The following is a 22,692-nucleotide window of genomic DNA, read 5'->3' on the forward strand; positions in this document are numbered from 1 at the left end:
ATCAGACTTCCTTGGTACCTGTTCTTATTGTGTGGCTGCCTCATCTTCAATCCACCCTGATAACCCCATGCAGGGTTTCTTATCATTATATAAGATAAGATAAAAAAAGCCCTGCATTTTCTTGCTATCTCTATCATGATGTTATAAATTATATGGAAAAATCAGTATGGAACAGAAAAGCTTCCTTATGGGGCATATCACATAATCTAAAATTATCCCATCATTAAAAGGTTGCATTTAAGTGATGAAGTGTGAATGTACCTGATTTTAATATTTGAACTCTAAGAACACTAACATAGACAACTACCCATGTTGTCTCTCAAAAGATCAATGAGCAATCACAATTCATGAATCCAGAATACGACCTAGATCAGATTATTAGATAAACAGTATTAGATCATGATATTTTATGAACCATGTGCTTTTATGTATGTTGTTGCAAGTGTAGGTAGAATTCGAGCTATACTTTTTAATAGCACTATAACTCTTGATAATTTACTTAAACCTTTTGTTTTTTAGTTTTAAAGTGATTATAGTAACACCTACAGCATAGTGTCATTGTGAATGACATTTGATATAGTACACCATCTGTGTTTATGTACACAGTGGAAATGTTTTATTCTAGGTACTCTGATTTTTTAAAAAGTTAATTTATAATTTATATAAATCAAAATCTCTACATTTCAACCTATTTTTAATTCCATCTTATGTTTTACTCCTTTCCACTCTTTTTTTCCAGAGTGCCAACTAAATTTTATCAGGATGGTGGTCAAGTCTGTAATATGAGTCTACATTGGCATTGGTGCTTACTGTATACATCATCCAAGCTATTCTCAGATAATAGCAAACCTCTATATTAACATTTGTTCAGATGTTTTATCTTTGCCATTTTGTTTGATGATGAATTGACTGATGATTCTCTCATACAGATTCTTTATACTTACAATTCCTCACCTTTCCTGCCTCTTTTCCTCCCTTTCTCTTTCCATCCACCCCACCCACCCCAAGCTTCTTGGTGGTGCTCTTTTATGCTATTTGGGTATATTACTTGATGTCTCCTTTGTCTTTGATATATAGCTTTTTTATACATCTCATGCCATGATTGTTAAGACAACTTTTTTGAGAAAAAAATGTCTTCCAGGGATCCAGATAGTAAATGTGAGACAGTGTGAATGTTTTAACTACAATTTCTTTTTATATTCATACCTTGGAGATATTTTCCCTGTATACACATTTGCCTTTGTACTCTTTCTCTAGGCCAGAATATTTTCAAAATATTCCACTATGGGGGTGCCTGTGGGGCTCAGTTGGTTAAGAGGCTGACTCTAGATTTCAGCCCAGGTCTTGATCCCAGGGTCCTGGGATTGAGCCCTCTGTCTGGCTCTGCACTCAATGAGGAGTCTGCTTGAGGATTCCCTCTCTCCCTCTCCCTCTGCCCCTTCCCCTGCTCATGCTCTCTCTCTCTTTCTAAAATAAATAAATAAATCTTTTAAAAAAATCCTCCACTATGACTTAAAAAAAAAGGCAATACCAAACTAAGTATATACTAGGGTACATTATAAAATATATATATTTTTTTTTTTTCAAGACATAGACCTTTGAAAACTCATAAGGTAGGATTTAACTTTTCTTTATTTTTTTGTATTTTCTTTATTTTCTGTTACCCCTTCATTAGTGAATGACAAGGTTCTAATTAAGTGACCAGGGGAAAGAAAGAACAATGGAATGTACAAAGGGATTAAGCTGTTGCAAGACAAAACAGCAACAACACCCCAAAAAACAAATACCTCATTGGCTAGTATTTTAAACTTTCATGTTCCTCAAGCTTAGCACTGTTCCTGGCATAAAGAAAGCAAGCAGCAAATGGTGGCCACAGTATTAATAGTTCTAAATTTAGCAGTGATAATAGTGGTAGTCGTCATTAACTCTTGTAAGAAAATCTGAATAAATTCTTAACCCTCTGACTTCTCCAAAGATCACAGACAATGAGCTCCTGCTCTCCAGGAGCTCACTAACTAATGAAGCATGGTATAAATGAAATATGCCATGCCTGGAATGTATCTTTGGAGCACATCTCCCCCCACTCCTATGATACTTCTATTCCCTTAGTGGTACCCTCTTGGCCTAAAAGAGAAAAATTACTTCAATAAAGACTATTATTAATCACAGAACACTTTGACTACTTTTTAATATCCTAAGCATTTTTAAACATTTTTTTGTGAATTATATCATTCATACTAAAAAGTGCATAAAACATATTTGTATAGTACAATGAGTAATCATAAAATGAATATCCATAGAGCCTCCTTCTCATTGAAGAAATTGAACACGCCAGTACCCCCGGATGTCTTATCTGTCATATGGAGACCATATCCAACCCCTCCATGCCTCACAAATAAACATAATCCAGATTTTTATGTTAATCACTTACTCGCTTTTCTTTATGGTTGTATCACTTTTTGAATATGTCCCTAGTTTTTCAAATTTATATAACTAAAGAGTCCATTGTGTTTATTCACGTCTTTCTTTTTTTGTCAACATTATATTTGTAAATAACATGCTGCTCCCTGTAGCAGCAAATCAGTCATATTCATTGATTTATAGTATTCCTTTGTTTAAATATACTCCAATGTATATTTCCATTTTACTATGGATGGACAAATGAGTTGTTTCCAGTTTGGGGTTATTACAAATAATACTAGTGAGAACATTTCTCTACATATCTTCCTGAGCACATGGGCAACACCACAGGTCTTTGAAGAAGTCTCTGTTTTCATGATCAGAAAAAGCTCTCAGGGCAGAATTGTTTTTGAGAAGTAGGTTTATTTCTATGGGATTTTATGTTTTCTAAAATTTAATCTAGTATGCTTCACTGCCTTGTTAACTTTATGGAGATATTTTTTTTTTAAGCTTTACATTAGTATTTCATTCAGCGTTTATAGTAATAGTGAACCATATTATTTAGCCCCACATTATAGGAATAAGAATTCTATCAAGCATTATAGTTTTAGTTTAGTTTTTTATTTTTAAATTGTGATCATAGTGCATATCCAAGTTTACATCCTACTTTTCCATGTAAATATTTTGTATTAGTTTTCTATTGCTGTGGCATTACAATAAAAGGCTTAAAACAATACACACTTATGGTCTCAGAGTTTTCATAGATTAATCTGGGCATATCTCAGCTGATTCTTATATTCAAGGGCTCATAAGGGTATAAAAAAACTGTTGGCTAAATTAAGTTTTCATCTGGACGCTTAACTAGAGAAGAACCACTTCCAAACTTCCTCAAGTTGTTGGTAAAATACATTTCCTCTCTACTACTTGGAATATCTAACTGAGAGGAAAGCAGGAATCTTTTTATAAAGGACTCACCCTCAGAATAATCTTTCTTTTTATTAACTCAAAGTCAAATAATTAAGCATCTTAATAACAGATGCAACATCCCTTTACTTTTACCATATTCTATTGGTTAAAAGCAAGTTGCAAGTTTTTGCTACACTCAAGGGGAAGGTTAAACCAGGAAATATATACACCATGAAATGGGAATAATGAGAACATATTAGAATTCTGCCTACCATACATTGTAACATGCATTTTCCTATTATTTTTAACTATCAAATATTTTTCATGACTGTATTGCATTCAAACATGAATTATAATTTACTTGAACACTAGATTATCATGATATATTTATGTTTTAATAGATATAAAATATTATGCCTATTTTTTTTTTAAAAGTTCACTTTGAGTATAGTTGACACAAAATGTTACATTAGTTTCAGGTGTACACACAGTGATTCAACAAGTTTATACCTTATGCTGTGCTCTCCACTGAGGTATCTCCTACCATACCGTTTATTCCTGAGCCTTATTCATTTCATGACTGGAAGCCTGTATCTCCCACTCCCCTTCATCCATTTTGCTCATTCCCCCACTCTCCTCCCTTCTGGCAACCATCAGTTTATTCTCAGTATTTATAGGTCTGATTCTGCTTTTTATTTATTTGTTTGTAGTCATTTTGTTTTTCAGATTCCACATTTAAGTGAAATCATATGGTATTTGTCTTTCTCTGATTTATTTCATTCAGCGTAATACCCTCCAGGTCCATCCATGTTGTCACAAAGAGCACAATCTTGTCCCTTTATGGCTGAATAATATTCCACTCTCTATATACCACATCTTCTTTATCTGTTCATCTATAAAGGGATGTTTGAGTTGCTTCCATATCTTGGCTATCATAAATAATGCTGCAATAAGCATAAGGGTGTATATATCTTTTTGAATTAGTTTTTTCATTTTCTTGGGATAAATACTCAATAGTGGAATTACTAGATCATATTGTAATTCTATTTTTAATTTTTTGAGAATCTCCATACTCTTCCACAGTGGCTGCACCAATATACATTCCCACCAAAAGTGTATGAGGGTTCCTTTTCACCACACCCTCACCAACACTTGTAATTTTTGGCCTTTTTGATTTTTGAGGTATGAGGTAATATCTCAATGTGGGGGTTTTGATTTGCATTTCCCTGATGATGAGTGACGTTGAGCATCTTTTCATGTGTCTGTTGACCATCTATATGTCTCTATTATGCCAAGTTTTTAAGGTTTGGAAAGCTCTAATCATATCTGAAAAATATTTGGGCCTCAGTTTTTCTAGCTATAGAGCAGTGGTCCTTAAAAACTGGAAAAAATGAGGAGTAGCTACATTATAAAAAATACTACTTGATGTCTAGCTAGCTCTGTTTTCAAAATCCTAAAGGCAAATACTAGACACTAGATTCATCTTATTTAATAAATGTTTGTGCCATGAGCTTTGACAGGTGACACTTGAAAAATAATCATAAATCAAAAAATAATTATATTTTGTAAACAAATAAATAACAATGAAAAATGTCCCCAAATTTAGACAAGAGAGTGCTATCAAGAAATTTAAAATAATGTATTTCCATGGTCTGCAAACCAGCCATATCCATCATATCCTTCAGGGATGGCATGCTTATAGATTTTAATACCAGTATCTTGTTTATTTCAAAGTTTATCCAGCTTCAAAAAATAGATTATCTCAAACCAAACTTGTTATCTCTCATCACATCCAAACTTCTTTTCTCTCCTATATATGCTGCAAACTTTTTCTTTCCTATATAGGCTCTATATTATAGTCAATGTAACCTGATCCACCCAAGCCAAAGTTGAGGAAGTAAGCCAACACTTGCACTTACCTACAGTCGTTTACACATATAAGTTTATTTTGAGCTACCAGCTATATTCCACTAACCTATATGTCAATGTTTATCCCAATATCACATCTTAATTATGTATCTTTGGAGCAAGTTTTGGAGTCAGGAGTGTGTGTCCCACAACTTTTTGTTTATTTCAAAACTATGATCATTCTGAGTTCCTCATATTTCCATATGAATTTTAGGAGCAGCATATTAATTTCTGGAAAAAAAAGCAGCGGGAACATTTATAGATGTTATATTGAATCTTTAGATCCTTTAGATGAGTATTCCATCTTAAATTATATCTGAAGTTAATATCTTTCCATAAAATAAATATTTTTATATTTCATTCACATAATCAGAGAATATTTGTGGTTGACCCAATGCCTGAATTTTATAAAATTTTCCTTGGTTAGCTTGAAATAATTAATGAACTTTTCAAACTAACTTACTATCAAGAAATACCCCAGGGATTGACTACTGATATATGATAGATGTATGCTAAATGTGTTTACTCACTTAGGTCATCATAAAATATTGTTTTTAGCAATGTTGTGGGGTTTGTTATAGCCCAGAGAATACCAGCCAAAAATCTCTCAATTAATCGACAAGTTTTATAGTCGTATGACTCATTGCTAACACATATAAATTAGTATTAAAGGAATCCAGGTTAGTTTTAAATTTTTTTATTTTACAGAAAATATGTGCTCACTACATATAATGTTTTAAAAATATTTGAAATATATATAGACATATAATTGAATGCATGATATGTTTCATCCTACTCATTTTTATTATATTCATATTTGGTACTTTAATGTTTTTAAAATCATACTGGAACCAGCTGAGACTAGTTTGGCCATGAGTAGTAGAGACCTTTCTGAACAGTAGTTTAAATATGATGGAAGATAATCCAGGACTGATAGAGCAACTCCATGATAATCAGGAATGCCTCTCCATCATCTTGACTCATGACCCCCATCTTCAAGGTTACTTCAATGTACAAGTTGGCTGCTAGAGTTCCAGACATCATGTCCAAATTATAGTTGAGAAGAAGGTAGATGGACAAAAAGACAGGAAGGGTACATCCCATGTCAGTCACCTCCCTTTAAGCAGCTGTCTCTGAAGTTTTTGTCACCATTTTCAATTACACCTCATTGGAAGAAAAAGACTCACATGGTTATATCTCCCTGCAAAAGAAGCTAGAAAATAAACTTCGTTCTGGGAAGAAATACAACAGGTAAAAATTGGGTTTCTGTTACTAAAGAAGGGAAGAATAGATATTGAAAACGCAACTAGTACACACACACACACTCATATACATATGCACACATATAGATAGACATATAGCCTGGGATGTACATGAATATATATATATATACAGTTGTTATCCTGTTTTGTTTTGTTTTTCACTAAATACCTGCTTTGCTGCTGCTTCCACTCGTGGAACATTTATCATGAACTGGTCATTTTGTTTTACACCTGTCTGCAGGCATGAGCTAGCATAGTGTTGCACTGAAGGTTAACAAATCCAGAGGCATTTACAAAGCATGCAAATTTTGCTTAAGATTTTCTTAGGGAGTATAAGAGGAAAATGCACCGCCCAAGATAAAATAAAACATATATAATGTTCGTAATTTCTCACTTCTTTCACAACTCAAGGCAGTTGAATCAATCAGGGCAGTGAAACCCTTGTCAAGAGCCTGCCAATATTGGGCTTTTCTCTCTCTTTCTCTCTCTCTCTTTCATTTGTTTCAAGTTTTTATATAAATTCTAGTTAGTTAACATACAATATTGATTTCAGGAGTAGAATTTAGTGATTCATCACTTACATACAACACTCAGTGCTCATCACAGTAAGTGCCCTCCTTAATACCTATTACCCATCTAGCCCATCCACCACCCACCTCCCTCTATCAACCCTCAGTTTGTTATCTATAGTTAAGAGTCTCTTATGTTTTGCCTCCCTCTCCCTTTTTTTCCTCTTATTCCCTCATTCTATACTTTATCCTTTTCTCCAGCCTCCAGTACCCTTTCTTTTTTTAATTTTAGAGGACGTAAAATTCTAAATGTCTACTAACTCTAGCAGTGTGTGAGAATCTCTCTTCATTGTATTGTCACCAGCACTGACATTGTAATTTTAAAACTGTTTTACAAATGTAGTATTTTTATTCACATTTTAATTACTAAAACTTTGAACACTTTCTCAGTTACTAAATAGTTGGATTTCCATCTTCACTCATTCAACAAGTATTTACTTAGAACTGATTTTGTGCCATTCTTTCCCCTAGGTGTTGAGGATGCAGTGGTGAACAAAAGATAAGTGAGATGAGAAGCCAGTAGAAAGGTTTTGATCTTCTTTAAGTTTTAACAAGGTCACTCTGACTGGTTTGTGGAAAAGAGATTGAAGGGGGATAATAGCTGAAGTGGTTAACTAGTTAGGAGGCTATTGTTACGTTCCAAGGGAAAGGTGATGAAAAGTCACAGCAATAGGTATGATCCCATCATGTATATATTCTTCCTGTATAGTGTACAGGATTATTAGTGAACTGGATTTGGTATATGACAAAAAGAGAGACGTAATGAATAATTCCAATGTTCTGGGTCTGGACTTTGAAAAGGACTAGGTTTTAGGGGCGCCTGCCTGGCTCACTTGGTAGAGCATGTGACTCTTGATTTTGGGGTCATGAGTTCAAGCCCCATGTTGGGTGTGATTACTTTAAAAAATAAAATAAAGAAGTAGGTTTTAAATAATTATAGAGAATTACTATCGTAGCAGTAAAGCAGATTTGAGAGAGAAAATTAAGAGCTCAGTTGCAGACATGTTAATTTTGAGAGTGTTAGAAATCAAAGTGGAATGGATAAGTGGCAGTTTAATACAGAAAGAGAATGGTCCAGGCTTCTAAGAAACATATGTCTGTATTCTTTGTTCAGTTATCTCTTAAATTATAATTTTTATATAATTGGGCATGGGCTTTTTATGTAATAATACTATCATGTTACTTTTTGAAATATGAATAATGTCAAATTGAAATGATCATCATGTTATAAAAAGCAAAACAATTTTAACACAAAAAGTAGGAGAATCTAATAAGACTGGGAATGTGGGTGTGTTTGAGAGAGATGGGAGGGAAGGAGAGAGGGAAAAAGGAAGAGGGGAAAAGAGAGGGACAGGAAGAGAGAGAGAAGAAAGAAAAAAAAAAGCACACATTGCTTTCAGTGATATAAAAGCTTCCATATGGTCTCAGTTTGTCAAAACATTTCTGTAGGAGTACTGCCGGAACTTTCCACCCACACATATTTAGTATTTAAACCCTCAGTAAATTCACTACTTCCTCTGTATATGTGTATGTCTTTCTTTCCTCTCTATTTTTTTTTTTTTTTTTTTAGATTTTCAATTAGATTTTCCATTGGAGATAACTTGGCTGCCTCAATGCCCACAATAATATCAAGAGAAAGTATAAACCACATTTTTTTTTTTTTCTGAAGAAGTATCCAGATTTCTAGATGCCTGAATTGTGTCAAATAACATCTCTGTGCTGATCATCCTGTCTGCATTGCTCTACAACAGTGCCTCTTTAATTGCTATGGCAACAGCACAATAGAGCCAATATAACCACCAAGACTTGAGACTCGTTACATGAAATGTTAAACACCATTAGGAAATGGAAACATAATGGGTAGCGTGACATCTCAAAGGCTCAGAGATTCACCTTTCAGAATTCCAAAGAAAAAGGGTAAATCATTCTAGATTTGAAACACTGATTAATGGCATTTAAATTTGTGTTATAACCCGTTTTATGCCATTTCAAATTGTCATAAAATCATGGTGAATCCTGAGGCGGGAGCTGCTGTATTCTTGGAAATTAGGAGAAAACGGAGATCATCTGCTACTTTGCAATGGCAGTCTAGTGATTTCATTGCATTTCACGTCTGTGATAATGTTCCCTATCCTGAACCTTTCTTCTCCCCTATGTCTGTTGAAACCTGATTATCCTGTGATGAGATGCAACAGAAAGAGAAACGGGTGTATGCAATCCAGGTTGGAGTTTTAGATGACTAATAATGTTTTCAAACTTTCACTGAGATTCAGTTTCCTCATCATTCAATGCCAATCCAGGCATGGAATGCAAGCTCTTTTTACCCTGATGTTTCCCACAGGCTTGATATTGGGTTGGGGCCGGGGGCGGGGTATACACTTCAGGTTTGAAGTTAATGGGAAGCAACTGTGTAATATCTTGGCAAATATCTCAGCATCTCAGAGTTTCCTTCTCTGTGACTGTCTGTGTGAAGGCCCCAGCCCTTAAACACTTTATGCAGAATCTTCTCCTCGTGTGTACTTCCTTTAGTCCTTTCTCCTTCCTTTTCCACACAGTGAACTTGTGTTTAATTTATCAGACTGGAATTTGATTAGCTCTTCTTTCATTGCCGCCTTTAAAATCCATGCCTCGGCTACTCACCATTCACATACAAAATGGGTTATCAAATTATTTTGCTAAAGAAATAACCATCTACTCCCCAGATAAATTATACCTATTCCTTAGAGGCACTACTGTCTTAATTAGTTGAAGTTCTAAATATAAACTCTCTTACACTTTGATACACACATCCCCCCTCCCACTTCCCACATATTTCCCACTTGTATCTGAACATCCGTAAGGAGTGCTTACAGTCAACAGAAATTCATTTTAGCAAACCACTTGCCACCTGTGCCTGCTGACCCAGCTTCAAACCACTGCTGTTCTCACTGCTGGGAATCTTCACAGCCTCTTAGCACTGGGCTGTTTTAGGCTGCTTTCTCTCCCCAAGCTATTTTCTGCAAGAGAGAATACATTCTCTTTCAGAGTTACTAGTAGTATTAACTCTCAGAATCCACGGACGCTCAGTGACATTATAGAGTCTCTGTAGGCAGACTTCCAAGTGGGCCAGGAAAGGGACAACTCAGTCCATATCAGTGGGAAAATACTGAGACCTCTTTATACACAGTAATCAATCTCCTTTCTATGAAGTAGAATTTATATTCCTAAAAGAATAATTAGTATTATAGACTTACCTATTTGGGTAACTTCAGTCATGTCTTGACATGCCAAAAAGAAATGAATGATGCTGGTGAAATGTGTCATTCGGGTTGTCATTAAGTCTCTGTCAAGATGCTCTTAAGTCTCCACTGTAGTAATCTGCTAGCACCTTTTAAATGTAATTTGATTATGAACAGAGACCAGGAAAATAAATGAGGAAAACACTTGATGAACTTAAGGAGTCATTTTTGTTAGAATCAACAACCCTTTTTGTCCAAGTGCTACAAAATCAGAAAAATACAATATAAATAATACATATAAAGCATCATCTTATCCTAGGAAAAGCATGGGTTTTGGAAATAGATAGATCTCCATCTTAGACCTACCTTATTTTTTCCTTCTGTGTGGCCTTGAAGGGATTCCTTAAGATTTCTTAAATTTTATTTCATCATATAAAATAAGAAAATATAACGACTTTATATTCAGTTGTGCAAAAATGAAATAGGTTTTGGTATGGTAAGTACACTGCATAACAAGTCAATCTTAGCTTTCTGATGTAAGCTAACAAAATTAGTATTAAAACATTTTATAAAAGAAATGACATCTCTCTGTGTAGCTTTCACCTTAATTCTAAAAAATAAAGAAGTGCTAAAATATCTACACATCTACGAGTTAGATAGAGCATGACAAATATTCCATTTAGTAAACTGTTTTAATTATGTTATCAGTATCTCAATCTCATTTCCACATCTATACAATAAAGAGACCACTGCTTCCTTCATGTTACCTATGCTCAGTGAATGGTAACAATTATTTTTTTAAATAATTGTTTGTTTTAGTAATTGGGCTCTTATCTGTACTCCATCAGTGTAAATAATATGGGTTTATGTATACATGTGTTGAATAAAAAGCATATATATGTATACACACATGGATAACAAAAATTACCCAGTCCTCAAAGACCCATTTTATTTGTGTAAATTTGAATATTAAAATGTACGTTGACTTAAAACTTTTCACAGTCTGCCTTCTATTGTAATTGTGAATGTGCTTGTCCTGATCAGATCACAGCCTTCTAAATTTGGTAGATTCTAGCCAAGCACCTTGCCTGTAGTGCAGATGCTAAATAAATCTCGCTGAAGAAATTAGTAAAAGAATGAGTGGATAGATGCGTGAGTGAATATTTTAAAGATTTAATTTTCAGTGTACTTAGGAATTTTGCTGGAGACTATTAAAATCAAAGATCAAAGGATAATTGTTCAAGGTTATAGTTGCCTTGTTTGGAAGCTTGAATTTAGCCTGTTCAATAGTGGTATCCTCTGTGTATGTTTTAGTAGAGGAAAGAGTGATAATATTGTCCATTTATAGTCCTTGGAAAAAATAAGCAGAAAACCTAAAATATTAGAAATGAATATCAAATGTGTTTCGTTATCTAAACTGTATTATAAAATATCATTTGCAGCACCGTGACCGTTTTGACACATCCTAACACAACTCATCAGTGTCAATAGGCATCAGCTTCTGTTCCCAGGCATTAGCCTGGGCAAAGGGACACTAATTGAATTGGTAGAGCTCCACTGAATGATGGCAAGGCAGCTCCTGAGGAGTCCAATAGCTTTCCTTTAACTCAACATATAAATTGGTACCATATTGGTTTCTGCAGAGAATAGATTATACTCTCAGTTGGTTGTAAAATCAAAATTTGCTTGTATATCCTGTTCTAGTTGCCAAATAAATACTGATTCTCTTGACCATATGTTGTGTAATAGCCATGGGCTGAAAGGAGGATGCAGTACTGGAAAATCATTTTCCAGTTTTGTGTGATAGACTCTTCTTTGTTTATAAACGTGTCACTTTGTGTCTGAAAAGAATTAGCTTGAAAGGATATATAATGTAGAGAAATGTAAATATTATTTAGAGAGCTACAGCTGTATGACTATTTACTGAGTTATAGCCCCACTCAAATATTATTATTAAAAACAGATCTGTGTTGTTTGCATTTAACCAGTTAGAGAAGGCAATAGAAAAATGTTTTAAAAGAGTTTAACTTAACTAGATAAGAATGAGGTTAGTATGTTTGATGATCTTCATAAATTTTTAAATCATGAAATCCAACAAAACATGACAACTACTCTGCTCTTCCCTTCACACTCATTTTCCTCAAGTGGTAAGATATTCTAATAAATATGTCAGTGATTAGTTTGTGAACTTGCAGGAAGTGAAAGCTGTTTCTTTACATGATTCCTTATCTTCCGTCTTCTAGAAATTTTGAAATCTCCACTCTGTCCTAAGATAACTTGGGAAAGGTCATTAATCATAATTCATATGACTCTTTCATTACTTACATGTCTCACTTTAGCAAAATATAAACATAGAATTAAGAAAGTGGCCCACATTTTATTCTAAACTTAATCTTACTTTCTAAATCACCATATGGGCAGTGAAATCATATCAGGCAGTATATATGTTGATGAAGGAAATCAGCTTATGAAATAGGATGCATGATTTGAGTTAGAATGGAATCACATCTTTGAAGCGACATGGCGGAACTAAGAAAATACCTGTTTCTAAAATATGACTAAATTCTGATTAGCCACCAATAATGTGTCACTTTATAAATTCTTCCTTTGGACCCAGTATTTGGAAACATAGTGGAAACCCAGATTTCCTTTTTTAAACTTAATCATAGTTGATTATTGTATTGAAGTACACTTGACATAAAATGCAGTGATATTAAGTGTATGGTCAGTGAATTGTGATGAATGTATACACCTGGACATCGCTATTTCAAATAAGATACAAGCTATTTCCATGACCCCGACCCCCAGATTTCTTTGTGTTCTTTCCCATTCAACCACCCTCCAACTAGGCAACCACTGGTGTGATTTCTGTTACTGTAGATTAGTTTTGTCTGTTCTAAATGCACATGTACTTGGAAGCTTACAACATGTATCGTTTTATTTCTGAAATTCTTCTGTTACAGAAAATGTTTTTTGAGTTTTGAGTTAGTTTGATAGGGCTGTCATAACAAAATACCACAAACAGGGTGGCTTACACAGAAATTTATTGTCCCACAGTTCTGGAAGCCAGAAGTCCAAAATCAAGGTGTCTGGCATATTTGGTTCCTTTTGAAAGCTGTGAAAGAGAATGTTCTATTCCTCTCCCCTAGATTCTGGTAGCCTTAAGCATTTCTTGGCTGATAGATAATGTTCTCATTGTGCTTCCACACTCTCTTCCCTTTGTGCATGTCTGTCTTTGTGTCTAGATTTCCTCTGTTTATAAGGACACAATCATATTGGAATAGGGTTTGCACTGATCACCTCCCCTTAACTTGATAATCTGCAAAGATGCTATTTCCAAATATACTCACAATCAGGGGTACTGGAGATTAAGACTTCAGCTTTTTCTTTTTGATAAAGATATAATTGGCATATAACATTGTATAAATTCAAGGTTTAAAACATGTTGATTTGATACATATATATTGCAGTAAGATTACTACTATAGCATTAACTAACACCCCTATCATGTCACATGCTTATTTCTTTTTTTGTGGTGGGAACATTTAAAACGTAGTCTCTTAGCAACTTTGATGTTTATAATGCAATATTGTTGTCTATAATTACTACACTGTGCACTAGATTTCCAGGACTCATTTATTTATTAGTTGTAAGTTTGTACCCTCATTCGACATCTCCCCAGTTTCCCAACCCCCCACCCAGCCCCTGGTAACTACCATTCCATTTTCTGTTTCTTTGAGACAATTTCCCTAGGTTCTCTATATTTTCAAATAAGAAAAAATGGGGTAAGAATTGGGGGAGGAAAAGAAAGTTGAAATGAATCTTCCAGGCAACCCAGACTTTGGAAGAATGATAGGTAAGAAGCAGAAGAGCACAAGGAAAAATCAGTCACTCAGGGCTTTCAGCTATAAAAAGACTTGAGAGAGGGAATGGAGACCTCAGTCCTTTTCTTCCCATACAGGTATGTTTGACTTTCAACCACAGAATTTCTGGGGTGGCATTGGTGAGATACCAGAAACTTCTTAGAGGAATCCTCTACCTTCATAGAATCTAGGGTAGCTCAATTGCAGCCAAAAGCAAGGAAATGCAGGGTTGAGATGAAAGATCAAAGAGCTCTCATTGGCCACCAAAAAAAACCTGGAAGCGGAGATATAAAGTTGGCTGAGTTCTCCAAATGTTTGAAAATCAGACAGTTCATCTATAAAAGACAGATTTTCAAAACCATCCTAGTGTTAACATCCCATGTCTTCCCAAATAGCAAATGTCCAACCACAGTCTCAAGAAGCTGCAGTGAACTGAATTATGATAATACTGTAACAAATGACAAACTGAGAGAACTGCACAGCATAGAATGCAAGACTATAGAACTCCCAAAAGATAACATAGGAGAAAACCTAAATGACCTCGGGTATGGTGATTCTTTTTTATGTACAACACCTAAGACATGATCCATGAAAGAAATAATTGATAAGCTAGATTTCATTAACATTAAAAACTTGAGCTCCACCAAGGACAACATCAAGAGAATGTGAAGACCAAGAACAACGTCAAGAGAATGCGAAGACAAGCCAGGGACAGGGAAAAATATTTGTACAAGACACATCTGATAAAAGACTGTTATCCAAAATATACAAAGAATTCTTAAAACTCAATAATTAAAAAAAAACCCATAATTTAAAAATGGGCCAAAGACCTTGACAGACACCTCAACAAAGAAGATATACGGATGGCAAATAAAATATGAAAAGATACCCCATATCATAAGTCATCAAGGAATGCAAATTAGAACAGTGAGATGCCAGTACACACCTATTAGAATGACCAAAATCTGGAACACTGACAACATCACGGGCTGGCAAGGTCATAGTGCAACAGGAAGTCTCACATTGCTGCTGGGAATTATGGTGGAGCCACTTTGGAACACAGTTTGGCACTTTCTTTCAAAACTAAATATAAATATAATCTTACTATACAGTCCAGCAACCACACTCCATGGTATTTACCCAAAGGAGTTAAAAACTTATGTCCACACAAGAGCCTATACACAGATGTGTAGAGCAGCTTTATTCAGAATTGCCAAAACTTGGAAGCAATCAGATGTCCTTTAGTAGGTGGATGGATCAAGGAACTTCGGTACATACAGAAAATGGGTTATTATTCAATGCTAAAAGGAAATGAAATATTAAGCCATGAAAAGACATAGAGGAATATATTATTAAGGCATATTATTAAGTGAAAGAAGTCAACCTGAAAGAGCTACATACTATATAATTCCAACTATATGATATTCAAGCAAAGGCAGAATTATGGAGACAGTAAAAAAGAAAAAAGCCAGTGGTTGCCAGGGATGAGCCAGGGGGAAATGAATAAGCAGAGTGCAGAGGATTTTAGGACAGTGAAAGTACTCTGTACATACCGCAATGGTGGATATTTGCCATTGTACATTTGTCCAGACCTGTAGAATGTACGACACCAAGAGTGAACCCTGCTGTAAACTACGAACTTTGGGTGATTACGATGTGTCAAAGTAGATGCACTGAGTGCAGCAAATGTCCCACTCTGGCAGGGATATTGATAATGGAGAAGCCTGCTGTGGGAGCAGTTGGTATATAGGAAATCTCTGTACTTCCCTTTCATTTTTGTTGTAAATCTAAAACTGTTCTAAGAAATAAAGCATTAAAAAGAAGTTTGTTAAGGGGAACCTGGGTGGCTCAGTCGGTTAAGTGTCTGCCTTTGGCTTAGGTCATGATCTCAGGGTCCTGGGACTGAGCCCCATGTTGGGCTCCGTGCTCTGCAGGGAATCTGCTTCTCCCTCTCCTTCTGCCCTTCCCACCCGCTCCTGCTTACTTGCTCTCTCTCACTCTCTCTCAAATAAATAAATTAAAAATCTTTAAAAAAAAAGTTTGTTAAATTTTTGAAAGGTAGACTAGTTTCTCCCTACCTTAATTTATGCCAGATAGGTCCTCTTATTTACTTTTCTGTTGGGTGGGGACATCAGGGGACATCTATGGAACTCTTGCCTTCCATCAAAGACTACTGCTTTCTGGAATATAGTTACTGTAAATTTATATCCTCAGCATTTTGATCTTGTTATTTTTTAAAAAATTGATGTCCAGTTTATCCAGCTTACTTGATTGCCAGGGTGCAAATGATGTGGGGTTGGTTTTTGTTTGTTTTGTAATTTTAATATCCATACCAGAAGTACTATTTATAAACAGATTAAAACACAGCAAAAATATTTTATATGTACCCACAGATACACCATTTCTGTTGTTTTTTATCCATTTATAAAGATTCAGGATTCCATCTGGTACAATTTTCTATCAACCTGAATAGAATATTCTTTATATTTTCTTATAGTGCAGCTCTTATGGTAATAAAACTCTCAGTTTGTCTCAAAATGTTTTTAATTTACCTTCATTATGAATATATAAGCCCCCACCCAGGTTGACAGACTTTCTTTTCTTGAAATGCTTGAAATATATTTTTAATTGTTTTCCATTTTGCTTTATTTCCAATGAGAAATCAGCGAGGAGTCAGCCATTATTTTTTATTTTGTTCACTTTATCTTCTTGTAATGTGTCTTATTTCTGTGCTCCTTTTAAGATTATTATTTTTTCCTTTGGTTATCTGCAATTTGATTATGATGTGTCTTGGTATAGTTTTCCTTGTTTTGAGCTTGGATTTATGGGTTGCTTTTTATTACAAATGTGAAAAATGTCTGCCTTTATGTCTACAGCCTTCTTCTGATACTCCAATTATATGCTTCTTAATATTTTTGACTTCTTAATGTTTTCCCACAGGTCACTGAGGTTTTGTTTACTTTTTTCCTCCAACTTCCTCCCTCCCCCCGGTGTTTCAGTATGGCTAGTATCTATTACCCTGTTTCTACCTATAGGATTACTGAAGTTCTTTCTTTGGATAACTCTCTTCTTTCTGGTATTCTGCCTCATAAATTCAGGCCATTGGAGACTCTCTGCACTCCAGTCTATCCTCTTCAACTGTTCAAGTGTCACCTTGTTTTCCCTCCTTGTGCTATGCTTTGAAAAGTGTCTCCAGGAGCAATGATAGGGTTCATTCGTTTTTTTTTTTTTATTCACTTTTCTCAAGGATCACAATTCTGTGCTTCTTTTTTTTCCAATGTGTGAAATCTATAGTTATAGATATATTTTGTACTTTTTGTTACTGCTTATTGTGGAAAGGCTAGTTTAGTACCAGTTATTCCACCATGAACAGAAGAGTAAGACTATTTCATTTGTTGAGCATGACAGTTCTTACTCATTACATCCACATTGAATATGATATAAAATAAATAAAAACTATAAGAATATGTTTTATTTAGAAAACCAGGTACATTATTTCTAGAATAATTCTGTATTTTATATTGTCATCAATTAAAAAATTTTATTTTCTCTAGCTGTTTTCCTTGGCATTTAAAACTACATGTAATTTATGAGAACTTTTGATTGCATATGTATTAATATTTTAATTTTTGATGATTAATTTCAAGAACAAATCAGATCAAACTGGAAAATGAAACTATCAAGATTTTTAAAAAATTATATTTGGATTAAATTTAAATGCCTTAAGATTTTAAAAGAAAAAAATGGAATTATAGCATCTTTTGGGACTCAATGTCAAGAATTTTGATGACTACTTTTCATAAATTATCTTTTAAAATCCAATTTTACGTCAAATAAAATATTCTAATATTTAAGAAGCTCAGAGCACTTGTGGTAAATTTTTAGCCTTTTTATTTTTGAGAATAAGAGCCTTTATTTGCATTTGCAGTTAGGTTGTGAAGGTTGTACTATGTTCAAGATAGTTTGTAAAGATGAATAAAATTTGATTAATGATTAATTACTTTCAAATATTATGCCACAAAGGTAACAATAACAAATGTTGTCTTTTATTGTTTCTACTCAGTAAATTGAAGTGCTTGCAAATCCTTAAATATATCTTTAATCTTTTGAACTTATGAGATATCTTTCAGGGTTATGGGCAAGTTTCCTAACTCCTACCCTCCAGTCTCAGCTGAATGTCACTTTTTTTGTACATCCATGAAGTACCCTGGACATATTTCAAAAATAGCACATAATTTACAGAATTGTAATAATCTGTTGGCTTCTTTGTTTTCCCCCATTTGATTTTAAATCCCATGAGGCCAAGGAATGGTGTATTTTTCAACTTAGTGTCAATTATAGCCTGCAATACAGAGTAGATATTTTATACTTGTTTGTTAAGTAAACAAATGACTAAATCATTTCTGTATTGCAATTTGCATACAAAGGATTATTCCAGTAGGAATATGAACATTAGTGAAATGATTGGATGCTAACACTACATTTTGTATCTTTTCTTACAGGCTCTTAAATCTGATCTACAATGGAAAAATTTCTTTTTTATCTGTTTTTCATTGGCATAGCAGTGAGAGCTCAGATCTGTCCAAAGCGTTGTGTCTGTCAGATTTTGTCTCCTAATCTCGCAACCCTTTGTGCCAAGAAAGGGCTTTTATTTGTTCCACCAAACATTGACAGAAGAACTGTGGAACTGCGGTTGGCAGACAATTTTGTTACAAATATTAAAAGGAAAGATTTTGCCAATATGACCAGCTTGGTGGACCTGACTCTATCCAGGAATACAATAAGTTTTATTACACCTCATGCTTTTGCTGACTTACGAAATTTGAGGGCATTGCATTTGAATAGCAACAGATTGACTAAAATTACAAATGATATGTTCAGTGGGCTTTCCAATCTCCATCATTTGATACTGAACAACAATCAACTGACTTTAATTTCTTCTACAGCATTTGATGATGTCTTTGCCCTTGAGGAGCTGGATCTGTCCTACAATAATTTAGAAACAATTCCTTGGGATGCTGTTGAGAAGATGGTTAGCTTGCACACCCTTAGTTTGGATCACAATATGATTGATAACATTCCTAAGGGGACTTTCTCCCACTTGCACAAGATGACTCGGCTAGATGTAACATCAAACAAATTGCAGAAGCTACCACCTGACCCTCTCTTTCAGCGAGCTCAGGTATTAGCAACCTCAGGAATAATCAGCCCATCAACTTTTGCATTAAGTTTCGGTGGAAACCCTTTGCATTGCAATTGTGAATTGTTGTGGTTGAGGCGTCTGTCCAGAGAAGATGACCTAGAGACTTGTGCTTCTCCAGCACTTTTAACTGGCCGCTATTTTTGGTCAATTCCTGAGGAAGAGTTTTTATGTGAGCCTCCTCTCATTACTCGTCATACACATGAGATGAGAGTCCTGGAAGGTCAGAGGGCAACCCTGAGGTGCAAAGCCAGGGGGGACCCTGAACCTGCAATTCACTGGATTTCTCCTGAAGGGAAGCTGATTTCAAATGCAACAAGATCTCTGGTGTATGATAATGGAACACTTGATATTCTTATAACAACTGTAAAGGATACAGGTGCTTTTACCTGCATCGCTTCCAATCCTGCTGGGGAAGCAACACAAACAGTGGATCTTCATATAATTAAGCTCCCTCACTTACTAAATAGTACAAACCATATCCATGAGCCTGATCCTGGTTCTTCAGATATTTCAACTTCTACTAAGTCAGGTTCTAATGCAAGCAGTAGTAATGGTGATACTAAAATGAGTCAAGATAAAATTGTAGTAGCAGAAGCGACATCATCTACTGCGCTACTTAAATTTAATTTTCAAAGGAATATTCCTGGAATACGTATGTTCCAAATCCAGTACAATGGTACTTATGATGACACCCTTGTTTACAGGTAAGAAAAATTAACCAAATTTTTATACTTACCATGCATCTACATTAGTAGGGCTTGTTAAGGTACTACTGACTTGGTTTTTTGTTTTGTTTTGTTTTTGTTTTTCTCATTGGCAGTGCTACTCTGTGTTGTAATTACAGCACTCCATTTTTTTTTTTTAAAGTGTATAATGTAAGGTTTGTGAAAGGTGATTACCTGTGGGGAAATATTTTGAATGGTGTTATTTTAGAGAGTTCAAATTTATATTTAATATTCTGCTTACTTACTTTTTTTCCCCTCATCTAAGAGATGTGACTATCAGAGAACAAGATTGATTTATTTTAAAAATTCAAAAACATACCAGAACTTACACATCCACATGAGTGTTCTTTCCTTCAAGGAAGTCACGTTGGGAGGCTATTCCATTATCCCAATGATGCTGGCATTGCTCAAAGCACTTTTGGAATTATCTTTAGAACCTTCGTCATACTATTTTGAATATCCTCAGTGGTGGCAAATCTTCGTCTTTTGAGGGTGAATTTGAATTTTGGAAACAAGCAAAAGCCACTTGGAGCCAAGTCTTGTGAATAAGGTGGGTGATCAAGATGGGTATTGCCATTTTTGGTCAAAAAAATAGGATGTAACTATAAAATAATGAGACTGATTTTTTTGAGTGATTGAGTTATGTGCATGTGTATTATTTCATATACACTGGTTCTTAAGACAGTTCCAAAGAGAAAGTTTATAAATATTTTGAGCAGTGAAAGTATCACTGGAGTTAAGTACGTAATCTCCTCATAAGGAATTCGATGGAGAATTTGCATCTGACTATAGATTTTCTGGTATGTTTTTCTAAAGTTCAGCCTCATTGATTTATAGTCACATCTTGTCCAATTTTCAGTTGGAAATATACATTTTTACCTCTCCATATAATTTCACTCATAATAGACTATTATTACTCCTAGGAAATGATGCAAAATCATGGTTTTGAAATACACATATACATATATATATATATTTTTTGTCTTGAAGCTTTTCTGGAATAAGATCAACTCAATTCTTATATACCCAGATGAATTCTTGAAGATAATTTGATTTTCACCCATGTATGGAAATGAGAGAACTTTTTTTAAATGAGCATGGGCTGGTAGAAAAAAAACAAAACTGGCCCAGCTAGCTGTATGATCGATCCTGGGCAAAGTCCTACATTGCTGAGTTTTAATTTCCTCATCTTTAAAAGCAAGAGATTAAAGTAAACAGTTTCTAATATCTCTCTCATCACTAAATGTATGATCATGTAGACTATGATGCATGCATATTAGCATAAAGTTGTTTGTCCTTCTTATACTCAGCTGCTCTTTACCTGGGTTATCCATTATTTAACCCATTGTCAAAGAATGTGCACCCCTCAGCTTCCTGTAGCTACTAACACTGTATATATATATAATGTGCCATAGGTCAATTTCTACTTTCCAAATTCTAAGATCCTAATCCTGCTATAACAAGAAAATTCTAGGTGACCTTCAGAAAATTGCTTAAATTTCCTGACTTCAGTGTTTGTCACAAATAAAATAGTAATGCCTACCTCATACAGTCATCGTAAGAATAAAATTATAGTGTTCCAGAAAAAGAAAAAAGAATAAAATTATAGTGTATATAAAGTGCTTAGTAATGCCTGGTATTTATCATACACTCACTAAATGATAGTGATTTTGATCACAAATCACAAATACATACTGTGCCCTAAAAGGTTCCTAGTTCATTTAGAACACATTGTCTAGGTTGTATAACAGATTAGCATTGCCAAGTTTTAAAATTTCCTAAAAATTTCTGTCAGGGAAAATATAGTTTCAAGCATTTTTTTTTCTAAATGAAATCTTAGCTTAGGTCATATTTGGTTGCTACTTAAAAAAAAGTTAGTGGGAAAAAAGCACCCACAGAAGAGTTTTGTGATATAATGGATTCAGAGGTATCTGTAAACTTTTATCAAACTTAGCAACTGTTCTGAAGGTAATTTCATCAGCCCACAATGGGCAGAATGAGGGATTTAGGCTCTGGTCAACAGCCTTGCCCCGTTCATGTTTTTAAGATAATACTCCTCATACATTCTCATCAACCTCATTTTTAGATAAAAACATACTGGGAACCAAGTGTTGCTGGCATAAGAGAAGGCTGAGATCTGTAAATAAAGTACTTTAATCTTAGTAATTATCGTAGTTACAAAATATAGGTTTGCTGGGTACCATTCCATAGCAGCTTATAACTGATTTGGAAAATAAATACTCCGATGCATTTCCATTCTGGTTTCTAATGTGATTGTCAGTGTTTTCCCTTCCTTCAAATTGGCTTTTAGTCACAGAGGTGTTGTAAGTGCTAAATGGATTTGTTTAGTAGTCAGATAATGTCACAGTCACACCTTTCAAAAGCAATTTGCCATAAATGATTTTTTTAGCAGTGGCTTTTATTAGGAGTTCTGCTTTGCCAAGCAATGTAATTAGGAAGCTTGTCAAGGCACGGTGCAGTCACCATTAATACAGTGCAGAATCCAGCAATGACTTTTAACCATTTTACCTAGGCATATATAAGATTAGATCATTTCCCCATATTTCATATCTGTTATAAATGTGCTTATCTTAATGAGTACCAGAATGAAACAGACCTGAAGTCATAATGGCTCTGT

At 34.6% G+C, this 22,692-nt stretch overlaps 1 protein-coding gene across 9 annotated transcripts in view; it reads left to right on the forward strand.

The window, feature by feature from the left end:
• The window catches only part of LRFN5 (leucine rich repeat and fibronectin type III domain containing 5), a 244,820-nt gene that overhangs the window by 208,269 nt on the left and 13,859 nt on the right, over positions 1–22,692 (forward strand). For 7 of the 9 annotated variants that reach the window (XR_004299535.1, XR_004299536.1, XM_032405010.1 and 4 more), the window contains one exon: positions 18,629–20,033. Coding sequence is in view for 7 of the 9 variants with exons in the window: in XM_032405010.1 (XP_032260901.1) it covers positions 18,649–20,033 (1,385 nt within the window). In the remaining 2 variants the exon portion in view is untranslated. The other 2 variants (XM_032405008.1, XM_032405009.1) reach the window with 2 other exon arrangements.

The sequence above is a fragment of the Phoca vitulina genome, unplaced genomic scaffold (genome assembly GCF_004348235.1).
Source record: "Phoca vitulina isolate PV1807 unplaced genomic scaffold, GSC_HSeal_1.0 scaffold7, whole genome shotgun sequence".
Taxonomy (NCBI): domain Eukaryota; kingdom Metazoa; phylum Chordata; class Mammalia; order Carnivora; family Phocidae; genus Phoca; species Phoca vitulina.